The following is a 27,144-nucleotide window of genomic DNA, read 5'->3' on the forward strand; positions in this document are numbered from 1 at the left end:
CATTCAAGGTCAGGTCACCAGGTCACTTGAAGTGACCTCACCTCATAAAAAGTTTCAATGTCTGTCATAGCTACACCGAGTGACCGATCGCTTTGAAACTTTCAGCGATTGCTAAGAGCAATAGCATGTACAAAATGTATATCTCAGAATTTTGATATCGATGACCTAAGGTCAGGTCAATTTTGCGACCTCCCCATTATAAGTCAATGGGAGAAAATTGAAATGCGCCTCCTTTGGACGAAAGACATTATAAACACTCCCAAACACTGAATTACAAGTGGTTTAGACACACTGAACATGAAAATGGTGTCCGTGACCCCTGTTTATGCCCTGAGGTCATCTTAGGTCACGAATGGTATCTAACAGTTTTTCGCAAATAGCTTTTGATAGAGACATGCTAGAGCGATGAAAACGCCTTAGATGTGTTCAGCTCGACGATACGGATCGACTGATATGCAACATGACCCTTTCCGGTCAGGTCATGACCTTGACCTGAGGTCAAATTTTCAAGTTGACCTTTCAAGGTCAAGTTATAGTTCATTCGATGCGTCTTGACGAGAGGAACACGATGCCGGTAAAAGTAAGCTCGTACAATGCTTGGGTCAAAAGTTATTGCAGAAAAACTGTTTCCGAAAAAATCGTCTATTTTGCAGTTTTTGCCCCCTGCAGGCAAAACCGTTGACGTTAGGTCAAATCTGAGAGAATTACTCAGAAAGGGCGTTAATAGGGCTATCGAATGCGCTTTTCCGCGGCGCTGTAGCTCTATTGGTTCCCGAGTTATGCGTTGGCTTCTTGGAAATTTTCGACATTCGACCTGGAAATCGGCGAAATTTTGCCTTCAATGACCTCTGGTGACCTGACCTTTGACCTGACCAAAAAATTGACCGAAGTGATTTCCTCATTATTTTTGACGCTCTTTCGAACGCCGCCTTCCGCGTATCGCTACGTGGCCCAGGAGCCGAGTTAGAAGGGGGGGTGTTCAAACACCCCCCAGCAGGGCGTGGAAATCCAGGACCCCCAGCCGGGCGCGGGTTAACATGAGTTCAGGTCGGTCACAAGACCTCACCATTAGCTGAGTCAATGTCAATAAGTCATTGGGGAAAAATTAAAACTGCTATTTTGGCGCCGGGAACGATGTCACACTAACTTAACCCGCGCCCCACTGGGGGGGGGCTATTTATAGCCCCCCCTCCCGTTTTTCTGCAATAACTTCCAAACCGCTTGACGTATCGACGCCAAACTTTCAGTACCTTCGGCTGCATCAATTTGACACCTTGTGTCAAAATTTGAACTTCGTAGCTACCATAGGTCGGCCGGAAATGACGTCAGAGTGACGTCATGTTCGGCCGATTTCGACGCAAAACATTGAACCACGGCAATCGTTCCCAAGGGCTCAGTTTTTGAGCTAGATCCAATTTCTTTGCATGAGAGGACTCCGAATAGACTGCGCTATCAAACTGCTATCTCGGATTTTTGAAATTTTGAAAATTTTGAAAATTTCATATAATGAAATTCAAAATTTACATTTTTACATTTTTTTCAAAAAGTTTTTGACTTTTCCAAAAAACCGGAATATATGTGATAGAACGCGTTATTATGACTAACTCTAGCAAGTTTTAGCTAAATATCTTCAAAAATGACCAAGTTATACGCATTATTGCAAAAAATTCACAATTATTAATTTTTCAAATCAATTTTTCAGCACGTATTTGACATCGTACGCCAATATAAATAGCACCATCGTGTTCCTGAGCTCAAACTGCATCCAATAGACACCTTTTTTGTTGAAAAATTTTACCTTCAAAATTTGACCTTTTTTGACCTGAAAGTGACCTGACCCTAAGCTAAATTCGACTCAAAATGACCTCGAATGACACAGACGACATCAAATTCGAAATCTTTGGCCTAAATGGACCATAAAACATGTGTCACGTGACCGAGGAATGATATAATATTTTCGTGACCTGTGACGACCTGACCTTGACCTGAAAATCAAAGCACAAGTTTGGTACCCTCAGGGTATCTAGAACATCTGTTCACGAGTGTGTGAACCAAAAATGAGCCTGATCTGACTTGTAAGACGGCGGCCAGAGCCCAAAACGTGAACAAGCCAAAATGCTAATAATTTTTACTTTGACCTGACCTGTGACGTCATCGGTGACCTCGAGGTCAATGAAATTAGGTTTCGCTCGACAGTTTTTCCGGGGCTATCAGACGCCGTTTGAATTTTGACGATCGGCCCAGTAGTTTCGGAGTTAGGAGGGGGGGCTATGAATAGCCCCCCCCCAGTAGGGCGTGTTATACGCAGACCCCAGTGGGGCGCGGGTTAACCCTTGCCCGTATTGGTGTTTTTCCAGCCGCGAACGTATAAGGGGGGGGTACGTTGGACCCCCCTTGCCGTTTTGCCCCTGATCGAGCTAGAACTTCGCGGAAAAAAAAAAAACGAGCGTGTTGCCCGTGACGAGAGGAAGCCGATGATACCCAATTTTAAGGTCCTAGGTCATTGGTTGACCTTGCAGGTCAGGTCAATGACCCCAAAGGCGGGAAAATCGGGACCTGTTAGAACGTCGTAAAGTGTGGCTGCTATGGGGTTTTTCGGGGAGCTGATCACGAATATCATGTTAGTTTTTATCACAGATATGATGTCTTCATGTATTTAGGCCAGGTCGGGTCAGGTCAGGTCAACCAGTACGGGTATTCGTAGTAGGTGGCAACCGCTTCTGACAGCTTCGTAACATGTTACGAAGGCACCAAAACTACTTCGTAAATGTTCATATGGTTGCTAAATTCGAATTCAGCTCTAAAAACTGGCCTAGAAACATGTAAAACTCGAAATAAGTGAACCGAGGTCATCAAAGGTCAATGACCTGACCTGACCTTCAGGTGAACTTCACACCCACCCTAATGCATGGGGGCAACATCATATCACATGTTTGAACGCTTGAAACCACGAAAAGACTGCAAACGCGCGGCTAATGCGAGCCGATATACGCCGAATCGCGATTCCAGCCAAACATGGTCTCGAAAAGTAGGTCACAGGTCACAGGTCATTTGGGTCAGGGTCATACAATTTTCAGGGTAGGTGTGAAATTGATAAACGCAAGACTACTGAAAGTTTCGTCGCGATCGGCCGCTTTTTACGCGAGTTATTCGCGAAAAACCATGGGGGGGGGTCCGTTCGACCCCCCCCCCCCCCTATACGGACGAGGGTTAACACGCGCAGTGGAAGGGGGGGGGCGGATTTCGCCCACGCCTCCTGTTTTTCGCCAATAACTCGCGCCGCAAACATGATATTAATGTGAAATTTTGGCTACCTGTCCAGAATTGAACTGCGGATCTTTTCGTGCAAGAAATAAAAAAATCGAGTCACAACTTTTCTAGTAATAGCGGTGTAAAGTCAAACATCCTGCCGCCGCGGCGGCGCGGCGGCGCGGCGGCCGGCGCTAGCCGTTACGCGCCGCCTGAATTGTAGACTGTGCCGGGGCGGGACGGTTCCGTCTTTACATCGCGCTCCTTACCGCTGATTACATTCGATTCGCGTCAAATTTTGTGAGAAGACTAAGAAATGTACAGGCAATCTTATGGTCAAAGAATTTTGAAAATCGGCCGGTAACAACTTGAGTTATGAGTGTGTAAACACAAAATTGTGATTGCGGCGTTTCCCGCGTCCGCCGATCCCGCTTCAGCCGGCGACATCTTACGCTTAGTAGGCTTCTAACTGCAATATTTATTGTTGGATTTACAAGAAATTCACTATACGTACTCACCAATGTATTTTCTTTCGTATAGTGAAAGAAAAAAGAAAATCGGCCGGTAACTTTTTGGGTTATCGGCGTGTAAACGCAAAAAAGTCGCTTATATGGCAGATTTGACCACTTTTGACCTCATTTGACCTTGAAGATATTGACCTAGGGTCATGAAATTCACACACAACAGAGTTCCCATGAGCTTTCAACTACCCTCCAAATTTCGTCTTTCTAGCTCCAGTGGGAGCTGAGATCTTAGGCCGCCCCCCTTCCACTGGGCGTAGTATGTACTCGCAACCCTTCCACTGCGCGTGTTAACCCGCGCCCCAGTGGCAGTCTCAGCCAACTTCGCCCTAGTGGGGGGGGGGGCATATGTTACTACCCACCTCTAACTCAAAAAACAAGAGGGCTAGAAAGACGCGGTAAAAAGCAGTCGATAACTCTCAATGCGTACGTTTGAAAGTATTTCAGTCATTTTTCATCTTAGAGCAATATTGGGGTCACCAGAGGTCATCAAATGTCAAAACTTGCCAATGGTCATAATATTTTTCAAAAAACATGCCGTTATCTCAGGAACTATGGTAGCTAGAAAAACGCATGGAAGAGCAATCGATAGCTCTTAAACTCTTCTTTTGAAAAGGTCATTATCAAAATTGACCTCAGGTCAATGAATTAGCCTTAAGAGGGCAAAAACTAAAAAAAATAGCTGTTTTTACGTTAAGTGTTTTTCGACAATAACTTTCGACAACAAAAATGCACGACATTTCTATTGCCAGAATCATGTTCCTCTCGCCGAGACGCGTCGAATGCACTATAAGTTGACCTTGAAAGGTCAACTTGAAAATTTGATCTCAGGTCAAGGTCATGACATGACCGGAAAAGGTCATGCTGCATATCAGTCGATGCGTGTCGGCAAGACAAACACAATGAGACCATCCCCAGCGTTCTATCTCTTTCCAATCGCGAGTTATTGGCAAAAATTTGTTTGTAGCCTCAAATGACCTCGGATGACCTTTCTAGAGGCTATCAGCAAAAATGACACCTTGGTCATCACGGGTGGTCCAAATCATTGTGATTCTGAAATATTTGGACTGTTCCTATGCGTACACACGGATCTAGAGGCATTTTCATTTTTCTCCATTGACTTGTAATGGAAAGGTCACGCCACTGACCTGAACTTAGGTCACGGATGTAAGAAATCCGAGATATGCAAATTGTCGGCGCCCATAACAGCATGCAATCCACCAAGTTTAAAACCTTTCTGACAAACACTGCAGGCTGGACATGATTGCAATTTTTTTAGGCTTGGTCAGTTAACTTGACCTGGTGACCTGACCTGACATGACCTGGGGTCAAAAATTTCACACATTGTCCAAAATTGATGTACCAAAAGCTACCCCAAGTGGCGCGGCGCTATGCGCCGCGGTTTTTATTCACACGCAAAAAACGAGACAGGGTGGTAACATATGCCCCCCCCCCCCCTATTGTGGCGAAGGCTAACCACATGGAATCGTGATTTCATGCACTCATTGCAAGTTGCAATGTTTCACTTTTGTATTGTTGAACTTGTGTGACGTCATTTATGACGTCACTAGGGTCATAATAGTTTTTCGTCAATAACTCCTGATCAAATTGAGCTAGCGAGCCGGGACAGCCACCAATGGCATCAGAAAGACCTGCCGAATCGAATGATATGCAAAATGACCTCCTTCGACCAACTTCGTGACCTGGGGGCTCTGACCTGACCGTGACCTTAGGTCAACACCACAAGTTGACCTTGCCCGAACAAAAAGTATACCATTCGACGCGCCTGAGCAAGGCGAACACGATGATGCCAAAATCGCAGCTCTGCAGTAGTTTTTTTGCGAAGATTTTGGCCAAAAACCGAGCCTTGGGCCACTTGACCTGACCTCAGAGGTCACCGGTTGACCTGAGACCTTAACCCTCGCCGGCACAGGGGGGTTGATGCAACCCCCCCTAAGGTTTTTCGCGAATAACTCGCGTTAAAAGCGGCCGATCGCGACGAAACTTTCAGTACCCTCGCAATGATCAATTTTACACCTACCCTGAAAATTTCATGACCCTGACCCCAATGACCTTTGACCTGCGACCTCTTCTCCGAGACCATGTTTGGCCGGAATCGCGATTCGGCGTATGTCGGCTAACATTAGCCGCGCGTTTGCAAGTTTTTTTTGTGGTTTCAAACGTTCAAACATGTGATTTGATGTCGCTCCCATACATTAGGGTGGGTGTCAAGGTCACCTGAAGGTCAGGTCAGGTCATTGACCTTTGGTGACCTCGGGTGACCTCGGTTCACTTGTTCGAGTTTTACATGTTTCTAGGCTAGTTTTTGGAGCTGAATTCGAATTTGGCAACCATTTGAACATTTACGAAGTAGTTTTGGTGCCTTCGTAACATGTTACGAAGCTGTCAGAGGCGGTTGACACGTATTACGAATACCCGTCACAACCCCTACCGGTTGACCTGACCTGACCTGACCCGACCTGGTCTAAATGCTTAAAGTCATCATCTCTGATCAAAACTAACACGATATTCGTGATCAGCGCCCCGGAAAACCACATAGCAGCCACAATTTACGACTTTCTAACAGGTCCCGATTTTCCCGGTTTTCGGGTCATTGACCTGACCTGGAAGGTCACCCGATGACCTCTGACCTTAAAATTGGGTATCATCGGCTTCGTCTTGTGACGGGCAACACGCTCGTTTTTTCCGCGAAGCTCTAGCTCGATCAGGGGCCAAACGCGAGGGGGGGTCGTACCAAACCCCCCCCCCCCTTTGTGCCGTCGGAGGACGCAAAATGGCCTGTGCCGGCGAGGGTTAACCCTCGCCCGCACATGGGGGAAGGGGGGTGGTTGCCATCCCCCAGGTAGTCTTTCTGCTCTGCACTCAACATTTTTAGCGCTAGAACGCTGATTTTTTGTATAACTGCTCCTCTATCCTTTCTTGATGTCCACTGAAAATTTCAAGTTTCTGTGATTTTTGGTTTCGGAGATATGACCTTGTTTTTCAGGTCATGTCATGACCCAAATGGCCAATCCTCAACATCTTGCGTTTGCCATGGGTCTTGCGAGCTTTTGACACCCTGATTTCGGCTTTTTTGCCAGTATTACCTCCCACCTATCATGGAACATGTTTTTCGACGATGTACAGGGGTCAAGGTCAGGGTCAAGGTCAACCTAGGTCATCTAAGATAATTGCGTTTTAGGCAAGCTGAATTTACTTTTTTTTAATTTTTTTGACTGCATTTTTGGTAAAAGCTTCTCAGAGCATGATTTCATGTAATATGGACCCAAAAACAATCGGTGCACACATCAGTATACACACAGACACACAGACATATAAACACATATAATTGACCTTGACCTAACTTGACCTGAAATGACCTCAGCCGCAAAATTCTGGTCGGGTAGTGTGACAAAGAGGTTCTAGCTGGCCTGGCACCAGAAAACAGCATCGTCATCGGTATTTGATAAGCAGCGCACTTGATATCCAACGGTGACCCAAAACAGCAACATTTTTTAGTTTGACCTGACCTGGAAGGTCAATGACTGACCTGAGAAGGTAAAACTGGGTATCATTGGATTCGTCTCTTCCCAAAGAATCTTTTTGGTCTTTACCGCTAAGCTCTATCTCCAACAGGAACGAAATGGTGCGGGGGGGGGTGGCAACCACCCCCCCCCCCCATGTGCGTTCTAGGATGGGAAAATGGCATGTGCGGGCGAGGGTTAACCCGCGCCCCACTGGGGGGGGCTATTTATAGCCCCCCTCCCGTTTTTCTACAATAACTTCCAAACCGCTTGACGTATCGACGCCAAACTTTCAGTACCTTCGGCTGCATTAATTTGACACCTTGTGTCAAAATTTGAACTTCGTAGCTACCATAGGTCGGCCGGAAATGACGTCAGAGTGACGTCATGTTCGGCCGATTTCGACGCCAAACATTGAACCACGGCAATCGTTCCCAAGGGCTCAGTTTTTAAGCTAGATCCAATTTCTTTGCATGAGAGGACTCAGAATAGACTGCGCTATCAAACTGCTATCTCGGATTTTCAAAATTTTGAAAATTTTGAAAATTTCATATAATGAAATTCAAAATTTACATTTTTACATTTTTTCAAAAAGTTTTTGACTTTTCGAAAAAAACGGAATATATGTGATAGAACGCGTTATTATGACTAGCTCTAGCAAGTTTTAGGTAAATATCTTCAAAAATGGCCAAGTTATACGCATTATTGCAAAAAATTCACAATTATTAATTTCTCAAATCAATTTTTCAGCACGTATTTGACATCGTACGCCAATTTAAATAGCACCATCGTGTTCCTGAGCTCAAACTGCATCCAATAGACACCTTTTTTGTTGAAAAATTTTAACTTCAAAATTTGACCTTTTTTGACCTGAAAGTGACCTGACTCTAAGCTAAATTCGACTCAAAATGACCTCGAATGACACAGACGACATCAAATCCGAAATCTTTGGCCTAAATGGACCATAAAACATGTGTCACGTGACCGAGGCATGATATAATATTTTCGTGACCTGTGATGACCTGACCTTGACCTGAAAATCAAAGTACAAGTTTGGTACCCTCAGGGTATCTAGAACATCTGTTCACGAGTGTGTGAACAAAAAATGAGCCTGATCGGACTTGTAAGACGGCGGCCAGAGCCCAAAACGTGAACAAGCCAAAATGCTAATAATTTTTACTTTGACCTGACCTGTGACGTCATCGGTGACCTCGAGGGCAATGAAATTAGGTTCCGCTCGACAGTTTTTCCGGGGCTATCAGACGCCGTTTGAATTTTGACGATCGGCCCAGTAGTTTCGGAGTTAGGAGGGGGGCTATGAATAGCCCCCCCCCCCCAGTAGGGCGTGTTATACGCAGACCCCAGTGGGGCGCGGGTTAAAGGGACCCTCGGCTCCCACCTTCAAAAAAGTTAATGAATTGGCATGAAAGTGATGTCGCTCGGTTCTGACTCCCGTGGGAAAAATATGCATCATTAAAACTTTACTACTCTCAAAGATTGTTCACCTGTTCATTACATTGCCAAACCCTGATAAAGAAGAAATGAAACTAATTGAGAGTTTATTATTTAACTTTATATGGCAAAACAAAGGTGATAAAATCAAACGCACTAAATTGGTACAAACGTACGAACAGGACGGATTAAAAATGGTAGACGTGAAAGCCTTCATTGATTCGATGAAACTAACATGGCTGAAACGCCTGATGACATCTGAAGCTGACTGGACACAGTTAGCGTACAAAGAATTACCTGATGTTAGAAAGCTTCTTACTTATGGTAAAGCGAAGCTTGCTCTAGTCAAATCCAAAGTGACTAATGGCTTCTATAGGGACCTTATTGATGCACTCATGAGATTTTCTGTAGACTGTAAACACAGTAGTGAGGAAATTTTATCAGAGACAATTTGGTGCTCTGATCATACGAAATTTTCGAAGACTGTTGTCAAAGAATGGGATAGAAAAGGTCTCAGGTTTATTGGCGATTTGTTCGATAAAAAGACAGGAAATGTATACAAAAAAGAGGAAATCGAAAATAATTATGGCATCCAGATGACATTCCTGTGTTATGAGACACTAGTACGCAGCCTTCCACTGTGTTTGCGCAACAGCCCAAATAATTTCGAAAGTCCGAACATACCGTTCAAAATAAACGCGGTGATGAACGAAAATAAGTTTTCGAAGTATTCTTACAATATTTTTGTAAAATCCCTGGCAGCAAAACACACAACAACTAACAAAAGAATCGAGGAAAAATGGAAGAATGACATTGGAAACTATATTATGGGAACATCAAGGAAACTGATTGATGCAGCTTTGTCTACATATTTTGTATTCTTTCACTACAGAATAGTTATGCGTACGTTCCCAACAAATAAATTGCTCCACGTTATGCAAATAGAACCTTCCAACCAATGTTCCTTTTGTGAAGAATCTATTGAGACAATTATACATCTTTTCTGGGAGTGTCCTAAAGTGAAAATTTTCATAAAAGAAGTCCTGTCACATATTAGGCAAAAGTACAACAAAACATTGACAATAAACAAAACAATGTGGTTCTTGCTGAACGATGCAGATGACGTTGAAGTTCTCATTATTACGCTTTGTAAATATGTCACACACAAAGCACGATTGAATAAAAGTAAACCTACCTTGAACGTTATGCTAAACGTATTGAGGATCGAAGCACAAAAAGAGTATATTTTATTCAAATCTAAAAACAAACTAAACGAATTCCAAACTAAATGGGGAGCACTCGAACAAATCCTCAAATAGGAAGCGTACATTCTCTGAACTTGCGACGGATAGGTGTCAGCAGCGTCCCGGAAGCCGCAGGCACAATAAATCACGACATGAAAACAGGAAAGCGCGCGACACACACACACACACCCACACACCCCCCCCCCACACACACACACACACCCACACACACACGTCCACACTTTTTTTTTAATTCGCGTCGTTTTTACCGAGGCCCCCACCCCTATGACCCATCCGGGCCAACCCGGGACCGGCCCCTGTGGGTCGGTCGGCTGGCCGGGCGTGCGAGACGCCAGCCGGTCTGGCTGACGTCTCGCACTCCCGGTTGGTGGCTAGGGAGCACCGCCCGACGGGATGAGTCGGTCGCCGGGCGGTGCGGGTGGGGGCTGGCCGGCCCGCCTAGAGGTACACCGGGGCGGTATCCCCTAGCCCTCCCCGGTCGGGGAGGCATCTTCTAGACCTCCCCGGGGCCGGGACGGTTGTCATATGGGTTAAGACACCGTCCCGTCCTGGCCAGGCGGGCTTTAGATACTTTTTATTCATTTTAACCATGCATTGGCTCGTGAACATGCATTGTGGTACAGTTTAACTGTCTTATAAGTGTATGAATAATGTATATGCAAGACACACACGCGCACGCTCACAAACTCAAACATACTGCACCCAATCATACAGCATTTGTGCATGCGCGGGCGCGGCCGCGCGCTCTTCTTGGCGCGCGCGGGCGCCGGTGTGGGCGCTGGTGGCTGGCGGCGGGCGAACGCTGTGTGCGAGCGGGTGCCCTGTTTCAATATTATTGTAAACTGTTTTGCAGCTCAACCTTCAAACAATACCTACCTATTGATTTTGGTGCAACAGTGAAAAAAAAAGCTTCATACCAAATGCTCGCTTTTTGTTTTGTTTTCTTGTTTATATAGTGTTCGCCTGTGTCGTCCATTGGGTAAGTCAGAGCGCCAATATGGAAGGATACGGGTCATTGTTCTGTGTTTGGCGTCTTTGTTGTGTTGTTGCGCATTGGAGAGGAACAATGTATGTTGCAGTGTGGCACGAAAATAAACCGTTCAACCTAAAAAAAAAAAAAGATGTCGCTCGGTTCAGAAAGAGCAAAAACGAATATCTACCAAATTTCATCGAAAAATATTCACCGGTTTTCAAGATATTAGACTTTTACTTTTGTTTACTTTTTGGGATCTCCGCTGTTCCTAGCGACTTTATTTGAAAGTGCGGCATTTGTTGCGCGCAAAGCAGCATATACCACCGCGTGCTACAAAACGTTTTAGTCAAACATTTAACCCTCGCCCCGTTGGGGGGGGGGGCCATTTTGGCCCCCCCCCCCCTGTGGTTTTTCCTGAATAGTAAGAAAACGGCGGCGCGCAGCGCCGCCAAATTTTCAGTACCTTCCCGGGCATCAATTTGACACCTTCACACCAAATTTCAAGTCTTAGGTCACCTTAAGTTAGGAGTTATTGAGGTCAAACTGAGGTCATGTTCGAGCAAAAATGAGCAAAAAACATGCAATCTTGAAACGCTCACCAAATCTACAGTTATCAAGCAATTTCAAAGTTCTTTATATGGTCTAGTAGACAAAAAGCGGCGCTACAAAACTGCTATCTCGGATTTTCAAAATTTTTGGATTTTAACCCAAAAAAATCAAAAAATTGACTTTTTTTAGAAAAACTTTAAAAAATCCTAAATTTTTCCGAATTTCGAAAAAAACCGGAATAAATGTGATAGTCCCAGCGCTCTTCTATATACATACCAAATTTCAGATCAATATCTCGTTTTTTGGCCAAGCTATAGCGAAAAAACTGTTCAAAAATGATGACGTCAAATTTTTGAACTCAATTTTTAGCGATTCTAGACCACGTACGGCAAAACAAAGACCACCATTGAACTCCCCGTGACGAGCTGCATCGATTTGATACCCATTTAATGCAAAAATATTAACTTTGAAATTTGACCTAATTTGACCTGACCTTGACCTGACCTTGACCTGACCTTGACAAAAACGTGACCTAAGCTGGCCCAAAAGGCTGCCTGACCCACATAATCGCATTTGTCATGTAAAATGGACCATAAAACATGTATCACACGACACTTTCATATTGTGACCCCCCCGTGACCTGACCTCTGTGACCTGACCTAGTATCAGTGACCTCAAATAGCAAAATATGTGTTTGAAGAACATTTCCCCATCGATGATTTTCAATGAAATGCATTTTACTCGATTTTACAACGCATTTCTTGAAATGCCTGTAAACGGTGAAAATTGGAACTTTGACCTGACCTGTGACGTCATCGGTTTGACCTAGGTCAATAAAAATGGGTCACAAGGTAGTTCCCCGTTGGGGCTATCCAACGCCGTTTACCGCTTGTCGCTATGTTGCGTGGTTCTCGAGATCTTAGGGGGGGACCAAAATGGCCCCCCCCCCAACCGGGCGCGTTGCTCGGCAGAGCCCAACGGGGCGCGGGTTAACCCGCGCCCGGCTGGGGATCCTGGATTTCCACGCCCTGCTGGGGGGGGGGGTGTTTGAACACCCCCCCTTGTAACTCGGCTCCTGGGCTACGTAGCGATACGCGGAAGGCGGCGTTCGAAAGAGCGTCAAAAATAATGACGAAATCACTTCGGTCAATTTTTTGGTCAGGTCAAAGGTCAGGTCACCAGAGGTCATTGAAGGCAAAATTTCGCCGATTTCTAGGTCGAATGTCGAAAATTTCCAAGAAGCCAACGCATAAATCGGGAACCAATAGAGTTACAGCGCCGCGGAAAAGCGCATTCGATAGCCCTATTAACGCCCTTTCTGATTAATTCTCTCAGATTTGACCTAACGTCAACAGTTTTGCCTGCAGGAGGCAAAAACTGCAAAAATAGCCGATTTTTTTGAAAACAGTTTTTCTGCAATAACTTTTGACCCAAGCCTTGTACGAGCTTACTTTAACCAGCATCGTGTTCCTCTCGTCAAGACGCATCGAATGAACTATAACTTGACCTTGAAAGGTCAACTTGAAAATTTGACCTCAGGTCAAGGTCATGACCTGACCGGAAAGGGTCATGTTGCATATCAGTCGATCCGTATCGTCGAGCTGAACACATCTAAGGCGTTTTCATCGCTCTAGCATGCCTCTATCAAAAGTTATTTGCGAAAAACTGTTAGATACCATTTGTGACCTAAGATGACCTCAGGGCATAAACAAGGGTCACGGACACCATTTTCATGTTCAGTGTGTCTAAACCACTTGTAATTCGGTGGTTGGGAGTGTTTATAATGTCTTTCATCCAAAAGACGCGCATTTCAATTTTCTCCCATTGACTTATAATTGGGAGGTCGCAAAATTGACCTGACCTTATGTCATCGATATCAAAATTCTGAGATATACATTTTGTACATCCTGTTGCTCTTAGCAATCGCTAAAAGTTTCAAAGCGATCGGTCACTCGGTGTAGCTATGACAGACATTGAAAGTTTTTATGAGGTGAGGTCACTTCAAGTGACCTGGTGACCTGACCTTGAATGACCTTGGTCTTAAAATTTACACAACATGTGTAGAATTGATGTATGATAAGGTGTACCTCTGCGCCGCCGTTTTTGAGATATTCGCGAAAAACCACAAGGGGGGTGTTCAAACCCCCCCCCCCCAGCAGGGCGCGGGTTAACGGACGTTCGAAAGCCTGATGACGTCATCAGATTCCCGTAATGGTTAAGAGATAGGGACCACGCTGGTCCTACCCTGCAAGTAAAGGGAAGAAATTTCTTGAACACCATAAAGCTGCGGGGGTTGCGACCAGGATAAATGGTGGTTTCTGAGCCTGGCCGCAAACTTGGCTATCTCAACTCAAAACTAATGTTAACCCGCGCACCGACGGGGGGGGGGCGGATATCCGCCCCCCCTGAGGTTTTTCGCGAATAGCGGGAAAACCGCGGCGCGTAGCGCCGCGAAATTTGGTATGACTATTTCCTTATCAATTTTACACATGGTGTGCAAGTTTGAACCTCCTACCTGTCAAGGTCAGGTCACCAGGTCACTTTGAATGACCCAACCTCAAGTCACTTTTTTGCAACTTTGTCACCGTGCCAGAGCTACAGTAGATGTCGGAGGCCTTTGAAAGTCGCAGGATGTTATTAAGTCATTAGTAGCTACAATTTGTATATCTCGGAATTTTGATATCGGTGACCTAAGGTCAGGTCAATTTCGCGACCTCCCCATTATAAGTCAATGGGGGAAAAATCAACTCCCTGTTTTTACCACTAAAACGGGTCGGAATGGCCCCATATACCATACATGACTTCATATACGATCAACCTTCACTACCTTGAGGTCTGTTTTGCTGTTGGGCAGCTGTGAGGTCATGTGACGTCATCAAAGGTCACCAAAGGTTTTTGGCCAATAACTCCGTACAGGAACAAGATACAGACGCGTGGATGGTCTCATTGTGTTCAGCTCGTCAAGACGCATCGAATGATATACATGATGACCTCGAGGTCACGTGACCTGAGGTCAACCTTTGACCTTGACCTTTCGAGGTCAACATATATATATCATTCGATGCGGATTGACGAGAGGATCACGATGATGCCCTTAGTTTGTTCCTATCTTGACTAATTCGAAAGTTATTCGAGAAAAACTCTCTCCATATTTAGCGCCGCCATTTTGACTTTTTCGACCCCTGTGACGTCATCATTGACCTGACCTGAAAATGACCTTAGTAAAAATTGTAGATCTTGACCGTGCGTATCCGATGCCGTTTACCGCTTGTCGCTATCTTGCTTCGTTCTCGAGATCTCAGGGGGGGGGGCGGTCATCCGCCCCCCCGTCGGTACTAAGTTGGCGCAGACCCCCGTCGGTGCGCGGGTTAAGGTGGGAGGGTCCCTTTAAACCTCGCCGGCACAGGCCATTTTGCGTCCTTCGACGGCACGAGGGGGGTTGGTTGGTAAGACCCCCTCCTTGCGTTTGGCCCCTGATCGAGCTAGAGCTTCGAGGAAAAAAAAACGAGCTAGGAGGGGAGGAGGGGGAGGGGGGCTATGCAGGGGCGCGGGAACTACTTTCCGACTGGGGGGGGCACACCATAATAGAGATCAACCTAGGGTACCCCCAAATCTAGTTTTCTCACCGGTTTTAGGCCACTTATTTTTCACCCCTCAGCTTTTTCAAAAAAAAGAAAACATTTGCAAAAAAGTGTGGTATTCCGTCTCAAAGCTGTGGGGGCACCGCCCCCACGGCCCCAGAGTTGGGGGGCAAGCTGCCCCCACTGCCCCCCCGGCTCCCGCGACTATGGGGCTATGAATAGCCCCCCCCCCCCCAGTAGGGCGTGTTATACGCAGACCCCAGTGGGGTGCGGGTTAACTTTTGACGTTGACTTTTTGCGTTCAACTTTCTGCATACCTATCGATGCGGATTGACAAGTGGATTTTGATGGTAGGTACTGTATTTTGATTTTTGATTTGGAGTACTGTATAGTTCGATTAGGTCAAAAGTCAATCGCAAAGAAAAATACTTTCCTCACGGCTCACACGCCACAACTTTGACTTGTTTCACCCCTGCAACGTCATCTTTGCACTGACTTGAAAAAAAAAAAACGGTGTAAAAATTGCAGACACCAACCGAATGTTTCACATAGGTACCTACCTACGTTTACCGCTTGTCGCTAACCTGCATCGTTTTCGAGATCCTAAGGGGAGGCGGGGGAGGGTATCGCCCTTCGGTGCGAAGCTGTCCCAGAGTCAAGTTTTGTCAAAGCACTTTGAGATAGGCAAGTCTGATTTGTCCATAACGATGACCTCAACATGAGCTAACGATGCATGTCTGTTGTTTTGTTCGTTTCTTGATTTTGTTCCTATTTGACCATCCCCAAAATGGCAATCAGCTCACTCAGCTGCACGTTTCGGTCACTGACATGTTTTTGTTGTTTCTGTTCGCAGCTCTACTCTGGTGTTTCTGAGACTCGATGTGAACATTTCAATCGGTTCCTATTATGATGTCGGCCCTGTCATCTCACGACATATTCCGGCACCGACGGCAGCAGATGGATATCTTGGACTGGATCAGGTCTGACTCTATTCAAGCGTTATAATTGTATTAAGCACAATAAATGTACTTTTCATCTGCTGAATCTAGTTTCGTTGAACCATTTTATGTTATTGCAAATATCCCTATCCTGGCTACCTAGGTAGGTACCTACCTACCTATAGCTAATCTGAAACGCAAACATGAGAAATAGGGTAAGTGGCTCCTATCACGCACACCTAGTAGGAAAACTGCTTTTGAGACTTACTGAAACCTGTTTTGCTGATAAAATGGTCACAAGCAGTTTCCATAAGCATTTGTTTTCTTGATTTGACTTTTACGTTCCAGCGTTCCTTCATCATTTATGACATATAAGGCAAAACATCCAACAACGTCCGACGTGCGCTAATAGAGCACCGGTGCTCTTATGACGCACATTCAGCTGCCTCAAATGCGCACAAGAACAATTCCAACAGGTTTATTAGACATGTCGAGGTATTGATCAAATCACTTTATTTTAAAGTTGAACACCATGAGCACATCATGAACTTTGATCTCGACACATCATGAAACACACCATGAACATGAACGCATCATGAACACATCATGAACTCGAAACCTTTTCACTGACTCAGTATCTACTGTCGGCAGAGGTCACAAGTGAAACTTGTCTGTTTTGTTTCAGCGTCAGTGCATGGCACGCATGCCCAGCCAGTGCACACTTGACATTGTATCCACTCTTCACACGATCGTGAGAACTTCATGCAGCAGTATATGCATGTCGTCTCACTTCCTGATGACTGGTCTTCATTGGGCTTTACCTGTTTTATTTTCACTTGTCCATGTTTGGCTGTTTTCTTTGTTTTTTCCTTGTTACCGTCGGACTCAAACAATGCCCTCTTTACCAGCACAGCATCTCTATTAACTGCCCTTCGCTTACCTTTCCTCTGCACGCGAGGGGTTGGCATCACGTCATGCAGACTTCTGTCTAGTTCTTCGTCGTCCCGCATGGATACGGAGTCAGCACGAGATGTTCCATCGGCCGAGCTCCCGGGCCCGGCGTCACCAGCCGAGCGCCCGGGCCTGGCGTCACTTGCCGAGCGCCCGGGCCCGGCGTCACCAGCCGGGCGCCCGGGCCCGGCGTCACCTGCCGAGCTCCCGGGCCCGGCGTCACCTGCCGAGCTCCCGGGCCCGGCGTCACCAGCCGAGCGCCCGGGTCCGGCGTCACCAGCCGAGCTCCCGGGCCCGGCGTCACCAGTCGAGCGCCCGGGCCCGGCGTCACCAGCCGAGCGCCCGGGCCCGGCGTCACCAGCCGAGCGCCCGGGCCCGGCGTCACCTGCCGAGCTCCCGGGCCCGGCGTCACCAGTCGAGCGCCCGGGCCCGGCTTCAGATGCCGAGCGCCCGGGCCCGGCGTCACCTGCCGAGCTCCCGGGCCCGGCGTCACCAGTCGAGCGCCCGGGCCCGGCGTCACCAGCCGAGCGCCCGGGCCCGGCGTCACCTGCCGAGCTCCCGGGCCCGGCATCACCAGCCGAGCGCCCGGGCCCGGCTTCACCTGCCGATATTTCTGAGCTGGTGGCACCAGTCGTGACTTCATGCCTGGTGTCGCCGACGAAGTCCCAGAACTCATCATCATCGGCCCAGTCGATCTGATCTTGCGGCCTGGCGGAGGCTTCAGCCGGTGCGAAAGCGTTGTCGTCGATTTGGTCCATGTCTGGCGGGTACATGCCACATTTCAAGAAGCCGTTTGTGATTGTGGATGGTTTGGCTGACCGTTGAAAGGCGGCAGTGAAGATTTTCTCGAACACGCAACCCTTCTGTATCCCTTTTCCAGGGTTGGATCGAAGCCACTTTCCCACCTCGCTGTCCATCTCCCTTTTGAAAGGACCAAAATAGGCCTTATCCAAGGGTTGCAACTCGTGAGTGGTATTGGCTGGCAGGCAGAGTATTTGAATGCTCAAGTCCTCAGCTTTTTTAGCAACCTCGAAGCTCATGTGGCTCCTGTGCCCATCAACCACAAGCAGGCACTTGCCTGCGGGACGGTGACGGTTGAAATGTTCGAGCCATTGAATGAATATTTCACCGTTGAAATATCCAGTTTCACTCAGCGTGTGCCTTCCACCAGGTGGCAGAGCGGTGCCATAGTGCGACTGCTCCCTTCGCCCTTTGTACACGATGAATGGTGGTATGTACGATCCGGTGGCATTAGCTGCGCACATGATAGATACGGTTTCGGCCTTCTCGCTGGGCACTTGACGGTGGACTCGCTTTGCTCCCTTTAGCGCAAATACTTTCGGTGCTGAGTTTGCGGTCAGCTGCACACCAGTTTCGTCGGCATTGAAAACGAGTTCGGGGCGCTGCGTAATGCCCAACTCTTCCATAGTTGCCGAGAGAATGTCGATATACTTGCGCACCACCGTCTTGTTCATCCTCTGCCCCCTGGCATAGTTGAGTTTCTCACTTTGTCTTATTGTTATTGTTGAGTTGCGTTTGAGAAAGTTGCGCACCCACCGATGACCAGCCGCCTTGTTTTGCTTGTTAAAAGGGTTAGCCCTTTTCAGCAGGTCCGCGAATTCGTAAACTGAAGAACGTAGCTCTTCTCTGGTTAGGCCGAAGCCCATCTTGGACAGCTTTGCCAGCCGTTTTGACAGCACTTGCTCTTCAGCGGCTGTGAACACAGGTGGGTGACCACGATGGGCCTGCTTCATGACCTTGGTGAGATGATCTCGGAGGGTTCTAATCGGTATGTTGTATGTGTTTGAGGCTTGGCGAAGTGACATTGATTTGCTTCGCAGCTGAGCAATTGCTCTCTCCATGTCAGTGGCTTTCCATTTTACCGGAGCCATGTCGGTGCCGTATAGGTTATCGGCTATGTGACCTGCAAAAATGATGCGTGAGTTAGTCCTTGCCAGTGTAAACATTTGAACTGTGTTCGTTTTTTTCTAAAAAATGTGCATTACCTATAAATGATACGAGGTAATGGGTTGGTATAGGTGCGAAATTATATAGGAACGAAATAATTAACAGTTGCGCAAAGCCGTTTTGCCAGCTCCACCGCCGGGAGTGGAGCTCAATGCCGCATTCTACACTGTGCCAATGCCTAACATGTCAATTCATCGTGATATAAGCTGTTCCTTCTAAGGAAGAAGGCTAGATAATCATCAGATGTACTGTGCGCATTTGCAGCACTGAAAGTGTGCGTCATTGCAGAACCAGTTGCCCTAAACACGCACACCTGACATTCAGCCCCCTCCCGTCAGCACTGACGCATTCTGGGTAAAGCATGCACGCCTAAACTGAGTCCCGTTTCATTGCCATCCGGTCAGTGCCCATCGATCTTTCCGGCCTATTCAGGTTTACGCGAGAAGTGCATGCGTCTTAAAACATGCATTATTGCTTCAGGCACTTTTTTGCTGAAGAAAAATTGCACCTCAATCACAATATCCGCCATAACTACTCACCTTTTGAGCCGACAGCACCCCACCGCCGTCCACACGCAGCACAAATGTCGCTGGAAGTGATTGACAGCTGATTTTTTCGTTCCTGGCTTCTGCTGAAGGAACTACATTAAAAAAAGTTCTTGGTGTGCGCTTTTAGGAAGTGTGCGTCATAGGAGCCACTTACCCTAATTAATAATCAATGCAGCAGCTGAACAATATTCATAATTTGCTTCCTCTATAAACTAGTATGACTGGCATACCTTTCCGTTTTGCTGTATTCGTAGAGTTCGACGCACCTTTCAACGATATGCGTCTCGTTGCCAGTAACCCTTTCGTTTGTGATTGCAGCTCTGGCCTGGCGTTACTGTGACTGGTGCTGCCACCTACACAAGCATCACTTGACGGTGCTGCCATCTGTCAAACTACTTTCGGCACCGACTGCAGCTCATATCTTGGACATTTGTCTCCAAGGGCAGTCTTCCCTACTGAGGCTTTTCAACACCGTGGTATTGGTATTGTATTGGAGGTAGGTATTAACGGAATTGCATAAACTTTGGCATCATTAGAGAGATGCAAACTCTTACAGATACCTATTCATTAGCATGATATAGGTAAATCGCATTTGGACCATATAATAGAGCGTATATCTAATCATACAATCATACTGATCATAACATTATATCATATAATTTACTTATATATGTAGAATTGATCAATTTCACGGGTCCCATTCTGATTTAGTATCGGTCCACGGCCATTGAACAGTCGGTGATCTCTCGTATTGCCGCTGTACAGTGATGACCAATCCGGTCCAGTGTTGTGGCCATCGGGTGACGGAGTGCACCGCCCACTTGTGTGTGTGTCTGTGTGTGCCAGCGGAAGGGGAGGAGCCACACGGGGAATAATCAACTTCTCCTTATAAGTTACTAATAAGTCGATGCAAGAAAAGTTGCTGCGTGGCGTAAGAGTTAGCGAAGTTGCATTCCAACCAGGGGGGTTCGCTCCCGTGCCTTCAGCATTACGAAAAATGGCAACAGCCCGTGAGCAGCATCAGCGCTCACGCACATGTTCAAGGAAAACAACGTGTAATTAGCTGCTGACGACGGCCCTCTCCACCAATCAGCGCTCGGTAACTCGAGCGCTGATTGGCTGGTAGCAAACGCGTCATATGTGGGTCTCATTTTTTGCTATCAGTGAACGCGTTATTTAATACACAGTGGCCTATGGAGAATGGCACGCGGAATTGAAGGTCAGTGTTTTATTGCTTCGTACTTGCGAATGGGGGTATTTGAGTGGCATTTGACACCATTTTCGAAATCTACAGTGAATTTCTGATCGACTCATGTATATTTTTTTATGAATCTGACAGTATTAGTGCTACATAGTCGGTGTTTTATGTTGGTGTTGTTTCCCTCGACCTTTGTCTTGGACTTTAATATCTTTTCTCGAAAATGGTTGCCATAACCAGGTCTAAACTGTATTTGTATAAAGGGAATATGTGTTGAATATGAGGGGAAAGTAGTAATGACCATTCTGCCTATCAAACTGCCAGAAGGTGTGCTTGTAAGGTGATTGAAACTGCAGAACGGGTTGCAGATGTGAGTTTGACATTAGCATTGTTGTTTTAACCCCACTTGCTCTAATAAAATGGCAACATGGGGTTATGTACACACTATTGCACAGCCTGGTATCAAGCTGGTTGATATGTGGAGGATAATGAAAGCATAAAATAATAGGAGCGTTGCGTCTTGTGACTTATGTCAAGTCATTTTAAATCAAATGATTGTGATTGTAACTTTTACTTCAATTATTATTGCAAGTTTTGACCTTTTTAATCATCAAATTTTATGTGTACCAAATTCATATGCCTGTGTAATGTCTGTGCGACTTTGTGCAGTGTGCGTGTCTTGAAACAAACCAATTTATTTTGTACCTTTTTGTACTTCAACAAATGTATGTCAAAGGACAAAAATGTCATGTCTATTATCATTGACACTACTATAGCTAACCCTGCCTGTATTCCTATCTTTCAGAGGCATTCAATTCAATCTGCTTTCCAGTGCAGTACCAAGGAGGCTGCAACTGAAACTCGCACAAAGGCAATCAAGTGTCACTTCATCAGCCTACAGTAACAGCCCATCTGTAATCAAAATATGGATGAAGGGGCATAGAAGAACTAGAGCAACCAGTTCAAACATGAAAAGATTGTATTTTGTTTTGGATTATTTCTTAGCATAACAGAACAGTACACTTGCTGCTTTTTATGTTTGCCCTGTGTGCAGTTTTGAATAATTTTAACCATGAGATGCTTTTGTCAACTATTCTCTTTACATGAGCTTCCTTTGTCATGCATGTGTAATTTTGAGTTTACATGCATGATGTAGGCACATTTTCCTTGGCTTCATAGAAGTTAAAACTACTTGCAAGCTTTGGTTATGGACATTGGTGCTATATATGATGCTTCAAATGTGTCCAGTAGTTGATGAAGGGAGAAGAGGAGTAGGACAGCTGATAGCTATTACCAAAAGTATGTGCTTGCCTGCACTTCGGGCTGTTTTACTTCCTTGAGTTAAAAAAGCCTCATCTTTTGTTTCTTTCCTGTGTGCCCATTGTTTCCATGGTGCTATACATAAACGTCAAGTTTGAAGTTGGTATCCAAGTGAGCAAAATGTGTATTATTTCAGTCCGTCTTGAATCATTCGTCTTGAATTATATCCCTAACTGACATCCTGTTATTTGTCCTCCAGGGCTGCGGAGTCGATGGATTTTCGGCGACTCCGACTCCGACTCCGACTCCGGCTTTCAAAAACCAGCTCCGACTCCGACTCCGACTCCGGGCAGAATTGTCGACTCCGACCGACTCCAACTCCCGGCTCCGACTCCGGCTCGAGTTTCTAAAATCGACTCCGACTCCGACTCCGGTCACAACTGTCGACTCCGACCGACTCCGACTCCGACTCCGACTCCGCAGCCTTGTGTCCTGCAATGTCTGTGCCTGTGTCCGCCCTTACCTCCGGCTCCAGCCTCCAACCAGCCCTGCTGAGCTCTGTCGCCGGCGCGGTGTGTCGCAACGTGCTGTTTCTCCACTCCAGCCGACAGCTGCTAGGAATCGTCCTGTGCCATGCGCCATGCGACACAGCAATTGTAAGCTGCAGATCACATTCGGACTGATTGGCTCCGCGTATGTGCATTCGGCCGGGAGCTAGTCGATATCAGGGACGTGGGTCGGACTGTTGTGGCGGCGTGCACTGTGCTGGTTGAAGTTGTATTTCTGTTAGTGAAAAGCATTAATACATAACCGTGGCCGCAGCCCAATGTTATTGTGGATTTCAGAGGGAGTGGCCAGTCAGGAGGGCCCCATGTGGGTATGGATCCAGTGTCCAGTGGGATTGGCTAAGATTTCCGGCGATTGATAAACGCTTCTATGATAGTAAACCTATTGAGTTATGAGGGGAGGTCACGTGACGGACCTGACCTTACTAAACTCTTGTGAAAACACGACACATACGAACGGTAAGAAACCGACAACTCTTCTTTCTGCCAAGTGTCATCTTTCTGTGAAGGATTTCTTGGCACTGAGTGTTCAGAAATTGCGTTGTTTTTGGACTGTGCAGAGGCTCACGAGCGACAACATAGGTCAACAACCTGACCTACCTTAAATATGCGACTTGTACCATAAGATCCAGCTTGATCAAAAGATAGGACATGTCAAATTTCATCTCTTTATCTCAAAAGAATTTTGAGCTATCGTAAAAACCGCCAGTGTGGCACCATATCGCCTCCGCGCGCGGTCGGAAGGTAAAAGTTCGCCGGCTCTAACTAAACAAATAGTCGTCGTATCGCAAATTCATTGACGGCGTTCGAAGCGTCGTTCAATTTACTTTCGAAACATATCCTAACATTACCATTTAACTGCCTAGCGCAATCACCAACAAGCAAAAGTTCCGCGCATCCCTCCTCATACAGTGTTAGCGGCGGCCGGCCGCCGGCCGCTGACCCACATTCGCGTCATCAGGGAATGCCGCAACTAATTTATTGTTTCCAACTTTTTTCCCGGAGCGTTCTACCTGGTTTATATAGCCTTGATTCCAACCCAAAGGTAGCGGGTTCGCGGCCTGGTTGATCCATTTGCTTTTGCCTGTATTTCTAAGTAGCATTTATTCAGTCAGTAACTCGGCTACCAAAGCGAAACCCGCGCGGCGGCGCCGGCGGCGGACTTACCTTGTGTGTCGTCCTCCGCCAGGTAATGCTGCAGCAGCTGCCACCGGTCCGGCCACCGGCCGACGGCCGCGTCGTAGGCCGCGCGTAGCCGGTCACCGGACAGCAGCTGCTGCGTCCGCCGGCGCCAGAGGCCGGCCGTGGCGACCACCGTCGGGCCGTCCATCTCTGGTAGATCGACACGGAGCCTGTGCTGCAGGTCACAGCTGAGGGCCCGCTCCAACACCTCCCGGCACCGCTGGTAGGTGGCCGGTGGTCGGAAGTTCCCCTCCCAGGCCTCCTTCATCTCCCGGTCCGTCTCTCGCCACACGTCCATCGCCCACGGCACGGCCTCACCGAGGGCCCGCAGCAGCAGCTCGGGCCGCAGCAGCAGCTCGGCCCGGCCCCGCGGCGTGTCCGGCTCGGCGGTCAGGCCGGCCGGCCGCTCCCGGCGACACCAGGCGGCCACCGCGGCCGGCTCGCCCAGCAGGTACACCAGGTCGGAGTCGGTGAGGAGCCGGGTGAGCGGCGTCACATCGAGCGTGACGGTGACGTCACCGACCGGTGACGTCATCGGCTCGCCGTCCGCCAGGTCCGCCGGGTCCACCACGCTCCAGGCCATGAGCAGGAGACACTGCTGGCGGTGTGTCCCCGAGCGACTGTAGTGGTACCACTGGAGCAGGCTGGGGGCCGCGCGGGCCAGGTGGGGGATGGCGGCACTCCACCAGCTCTCCCAGCAGGGAGCCGTGGGGCGGAACCTGATACCGGCCAACACTGCCGACCGGAGGAGCGTCCGTCCGAGACGGAGCCGCAGCTGGCGCTCTGAGAGCGGCTCCGTCGGCCGCCCCTCCAGCAGGATGTCCAGGTCTAACCGCTTCTCACAGCAGGCCATCAGGAGGGGTGTCAGGTGCTCCCTCACCAGCCGGAGGGAGCCGATGATGGCCTGCCGCTGGTCCGCGGTCAGCTCCGCCGCCACGATAATGGCCGGGTAGAAGAAGCAGGGCAGCACTCCGTCATCGAGGCGCCGCTCCAGCCAGTCCAGGAGCCGGTGGACGCCGTCCGTGACGCCCGTCCGCGGTCCACCGTGCGGCTCCTGGGCCACCCAGAGCGCCGCCGTCTTCATGAAGTACGACTTTAAGTCGCCGATGGCTACCCCGCTCTCCTTCAGCATGTTTTTGATGGCCTTTAGGGCTGTAACCGCAGCCCGCAGCCCCGGGCAGAGCTGACGGACGGCCAGCAGCTCCGCCCGAGACAGCGAGATGCGGTACTCAATGAACTCCGTCTTACTGCCCGGCCGGCCGGTGGGCACCAGGTGGACCCCGAAACTGGTGTCCCAGGGGGCGCCGTCGGGCCAGACTGGCGCGGGCCACCAGCCGCGCACCAGCAGGCAGAAGACGAGGTCTATGCCGCCGTGTTGTTCACCAGGCCTTTTGACATTGACTGCCGGGCCGGTGGGGGTGATCTCACCAGTCATACCGACCCGGCAGTAGTCCAGCATCAGCCGACGGACGGAGTCGGCCGGCAGCGCCTCCAGCGGCTCCTCGTGGCCGCACCGGTCCGTCCGCACCCAGTGCAGCGTCACGAAGCCGGCGTTGTCGGTCGGCCGGGCCCACAGCTGCGGCGCAGAGCGCGGCTCGATGTCGGCCGGCTCCGCGCCCGGCGGCGCCCAGCGGAAGGGGCCGTCAAACTCCAACATAATGTCGTAGTCTGACGTGCCCCCCTTACCGATGATACCGTCAGACAGCCCCTCAGCCGAGCTCCCCGACCTGTTACAGGTGACCAGCCGGAGCGGCTGGCGGGGCTGGCAGTGACGACACCGGGCGGCGGCGGCGGCGGCCCCGACCTCCGCCAGCGCCGACAGCAGAGGGCGGCTCAGCAGATCAGTGACGGCGTCACCGACCTCCTCGCCGGTGATGTACGCCTGTCGTCCCGGGCCGTGGTTCCACACCAGGTCTGTGGCCACCAGCAGCGTGTCGGCGACCAGATGGGCCGCCGACCCGCACCTCTCCACCAGCTGCTGCACCGCGGGGCTCAGAGTCCCCACCAGCCTCCTCCCCTGCTCCAGCCTGAGGGCAGAGATGGCGTCAAGGATGTTACTCATGACTGTCTATTTGCTGTACAGGTCACTGGTTAATCACTTAGTATCACTGGTCACTGTCACAGACGGACTGGCCGGTGCCGGCCGGCGCCGCTGCTGATATACCGACCGCCGGCGGCGGCCCCGATAAGAGCCGCCGGCCGCCGGCAGCGACAGGCGCGCGGCGCCGACTGGAGCCGGCCGGCGGCCACCTCCGGCTGCCGGCGTCACGGCCAACACAGAGACGAGCCGGGCCGGCTAGGGGCCACACACCAGAGGTGGTACCTGCGCCGATCTATTCATTACAAAATGAATCATTTTTTAGCCTTGTTAGTTGCAAACAAACATAATTGCCTTGTTCAGTGCTGTTTATACACGACGGGGATGGAAACTACCTCCCCCGTCTGGATGAGCACAATAATGGACTCGTCCGTCCATACTGGAACGTCCAATGAGCACCGAGTGCGGTGATGCTGGAACATCGGCGTAAAGATATTTGAATAAACGACTTCTTAGAACCATTTGCTGTCTGTGGGGGGGGGGGAGGGGGAGCTAGAGGGGGGGGCACGCAGCTCATACCTATCCTGAAAACTAACGGTTCAACATCGTTTGCAGAACGGTGATTGGTGATTGCTTGGAAGTGAAGACCCAGCCATCAAACGTAGGTAACATGCAAGCACAATACAACGATTTTAAATGTATTCAGTGTTTAGAAAGTGCCCCTACAGCGCGTTGTCGCGAGTTGTCTCGTGCTGTAAATACATCGGGTCGCCGGCGGCCGGAGGTTGGCATGGAAGCGCCGTTTGTATATACATGTGGATGGCGACTTCAGTGATCATTTTGTGCCAATGGGAGCTGTTTGCAAATAAATAACCACTTGTTGCTTTCACAACGTTCTGCCTATCATGCCTGTGAATCTGCTTCCGAAATGCCGAGAACGACAATCGAACGATGCGTTTGGAGGATTGTCAGCATTGATTTACACGTTACTCTCACTTCTAGAGATCAGCTCAAAATTCAGTTAAACAGGCGACGTTAACCCTCGCCCCGTTATGGGGGACATTTTGCCCCCCCCCTGTGTTTTTTCCTGAATAGCAAGAAAACGGCGGCGCGCAGCGCCGCCAAATTTTCAGTACCTTCCCGGGCATCAATTTGACACCTTCACACCGAATTTCAAGTCTTAGGTCACCTTAGGTCAGGAGTTATTGAGGTCAAACTGAGGTCATGTTCGAGCAAAAATGAGTAAAAAACATGCAATCTTGAAACGCTTACCAAATTTACAGTTGCCAAGCAATTTCAAAGTTCTTTATATGGTCTAGTAGACAAAAAGCGGCGCTACAAAACTGCAATCTCGGATTTTCAAAATTTTGGGTTGTTGACC

General features: G+C 48.5%; 1 protein-coding gene across 1 annotated transcript in view; it reads right to left on the reverse strand.

Moving 5' to 3' along the window:
* Nucleotides 1-25,787, reverse strand: part of LOC122383973 — a 40,006-nt gene extending 14,219 nt beyond the window's left edge. The window contains exon 1 of the mRNA XM_043370878.1: nucleotides 23,711-25,787. Coding sequence (XP_043226813.1) covers nucleotides 23,711-25,787 — 2,077 coding nt within the window. The remainder of the gene's footprint in view (nucleotides 1-23,710) is intronic.
* Between the last annotated feature and the right edge of the window lie 1,357 nt (nucleotides 25,788-27,144).

The sequence above is a fragment of the Amphibalanus amphitrite genome, unplaced genomic scaffold, assembly GCF_019059575.1.
Source record: "Amphibalanus amphitrite isolate SeventyFive unplaced genomic scaffold, NRLGWU_Aamphi_draft 000178F_arrow, whole genome shotgun sequence".
Taxonomy (NCBI): Eukaryota; Metazoa; Arthropoda; class Thecostraca; order Balanomorpha; family Balanidae; genus Amphibalanus; species Amphibalanus amphitrite.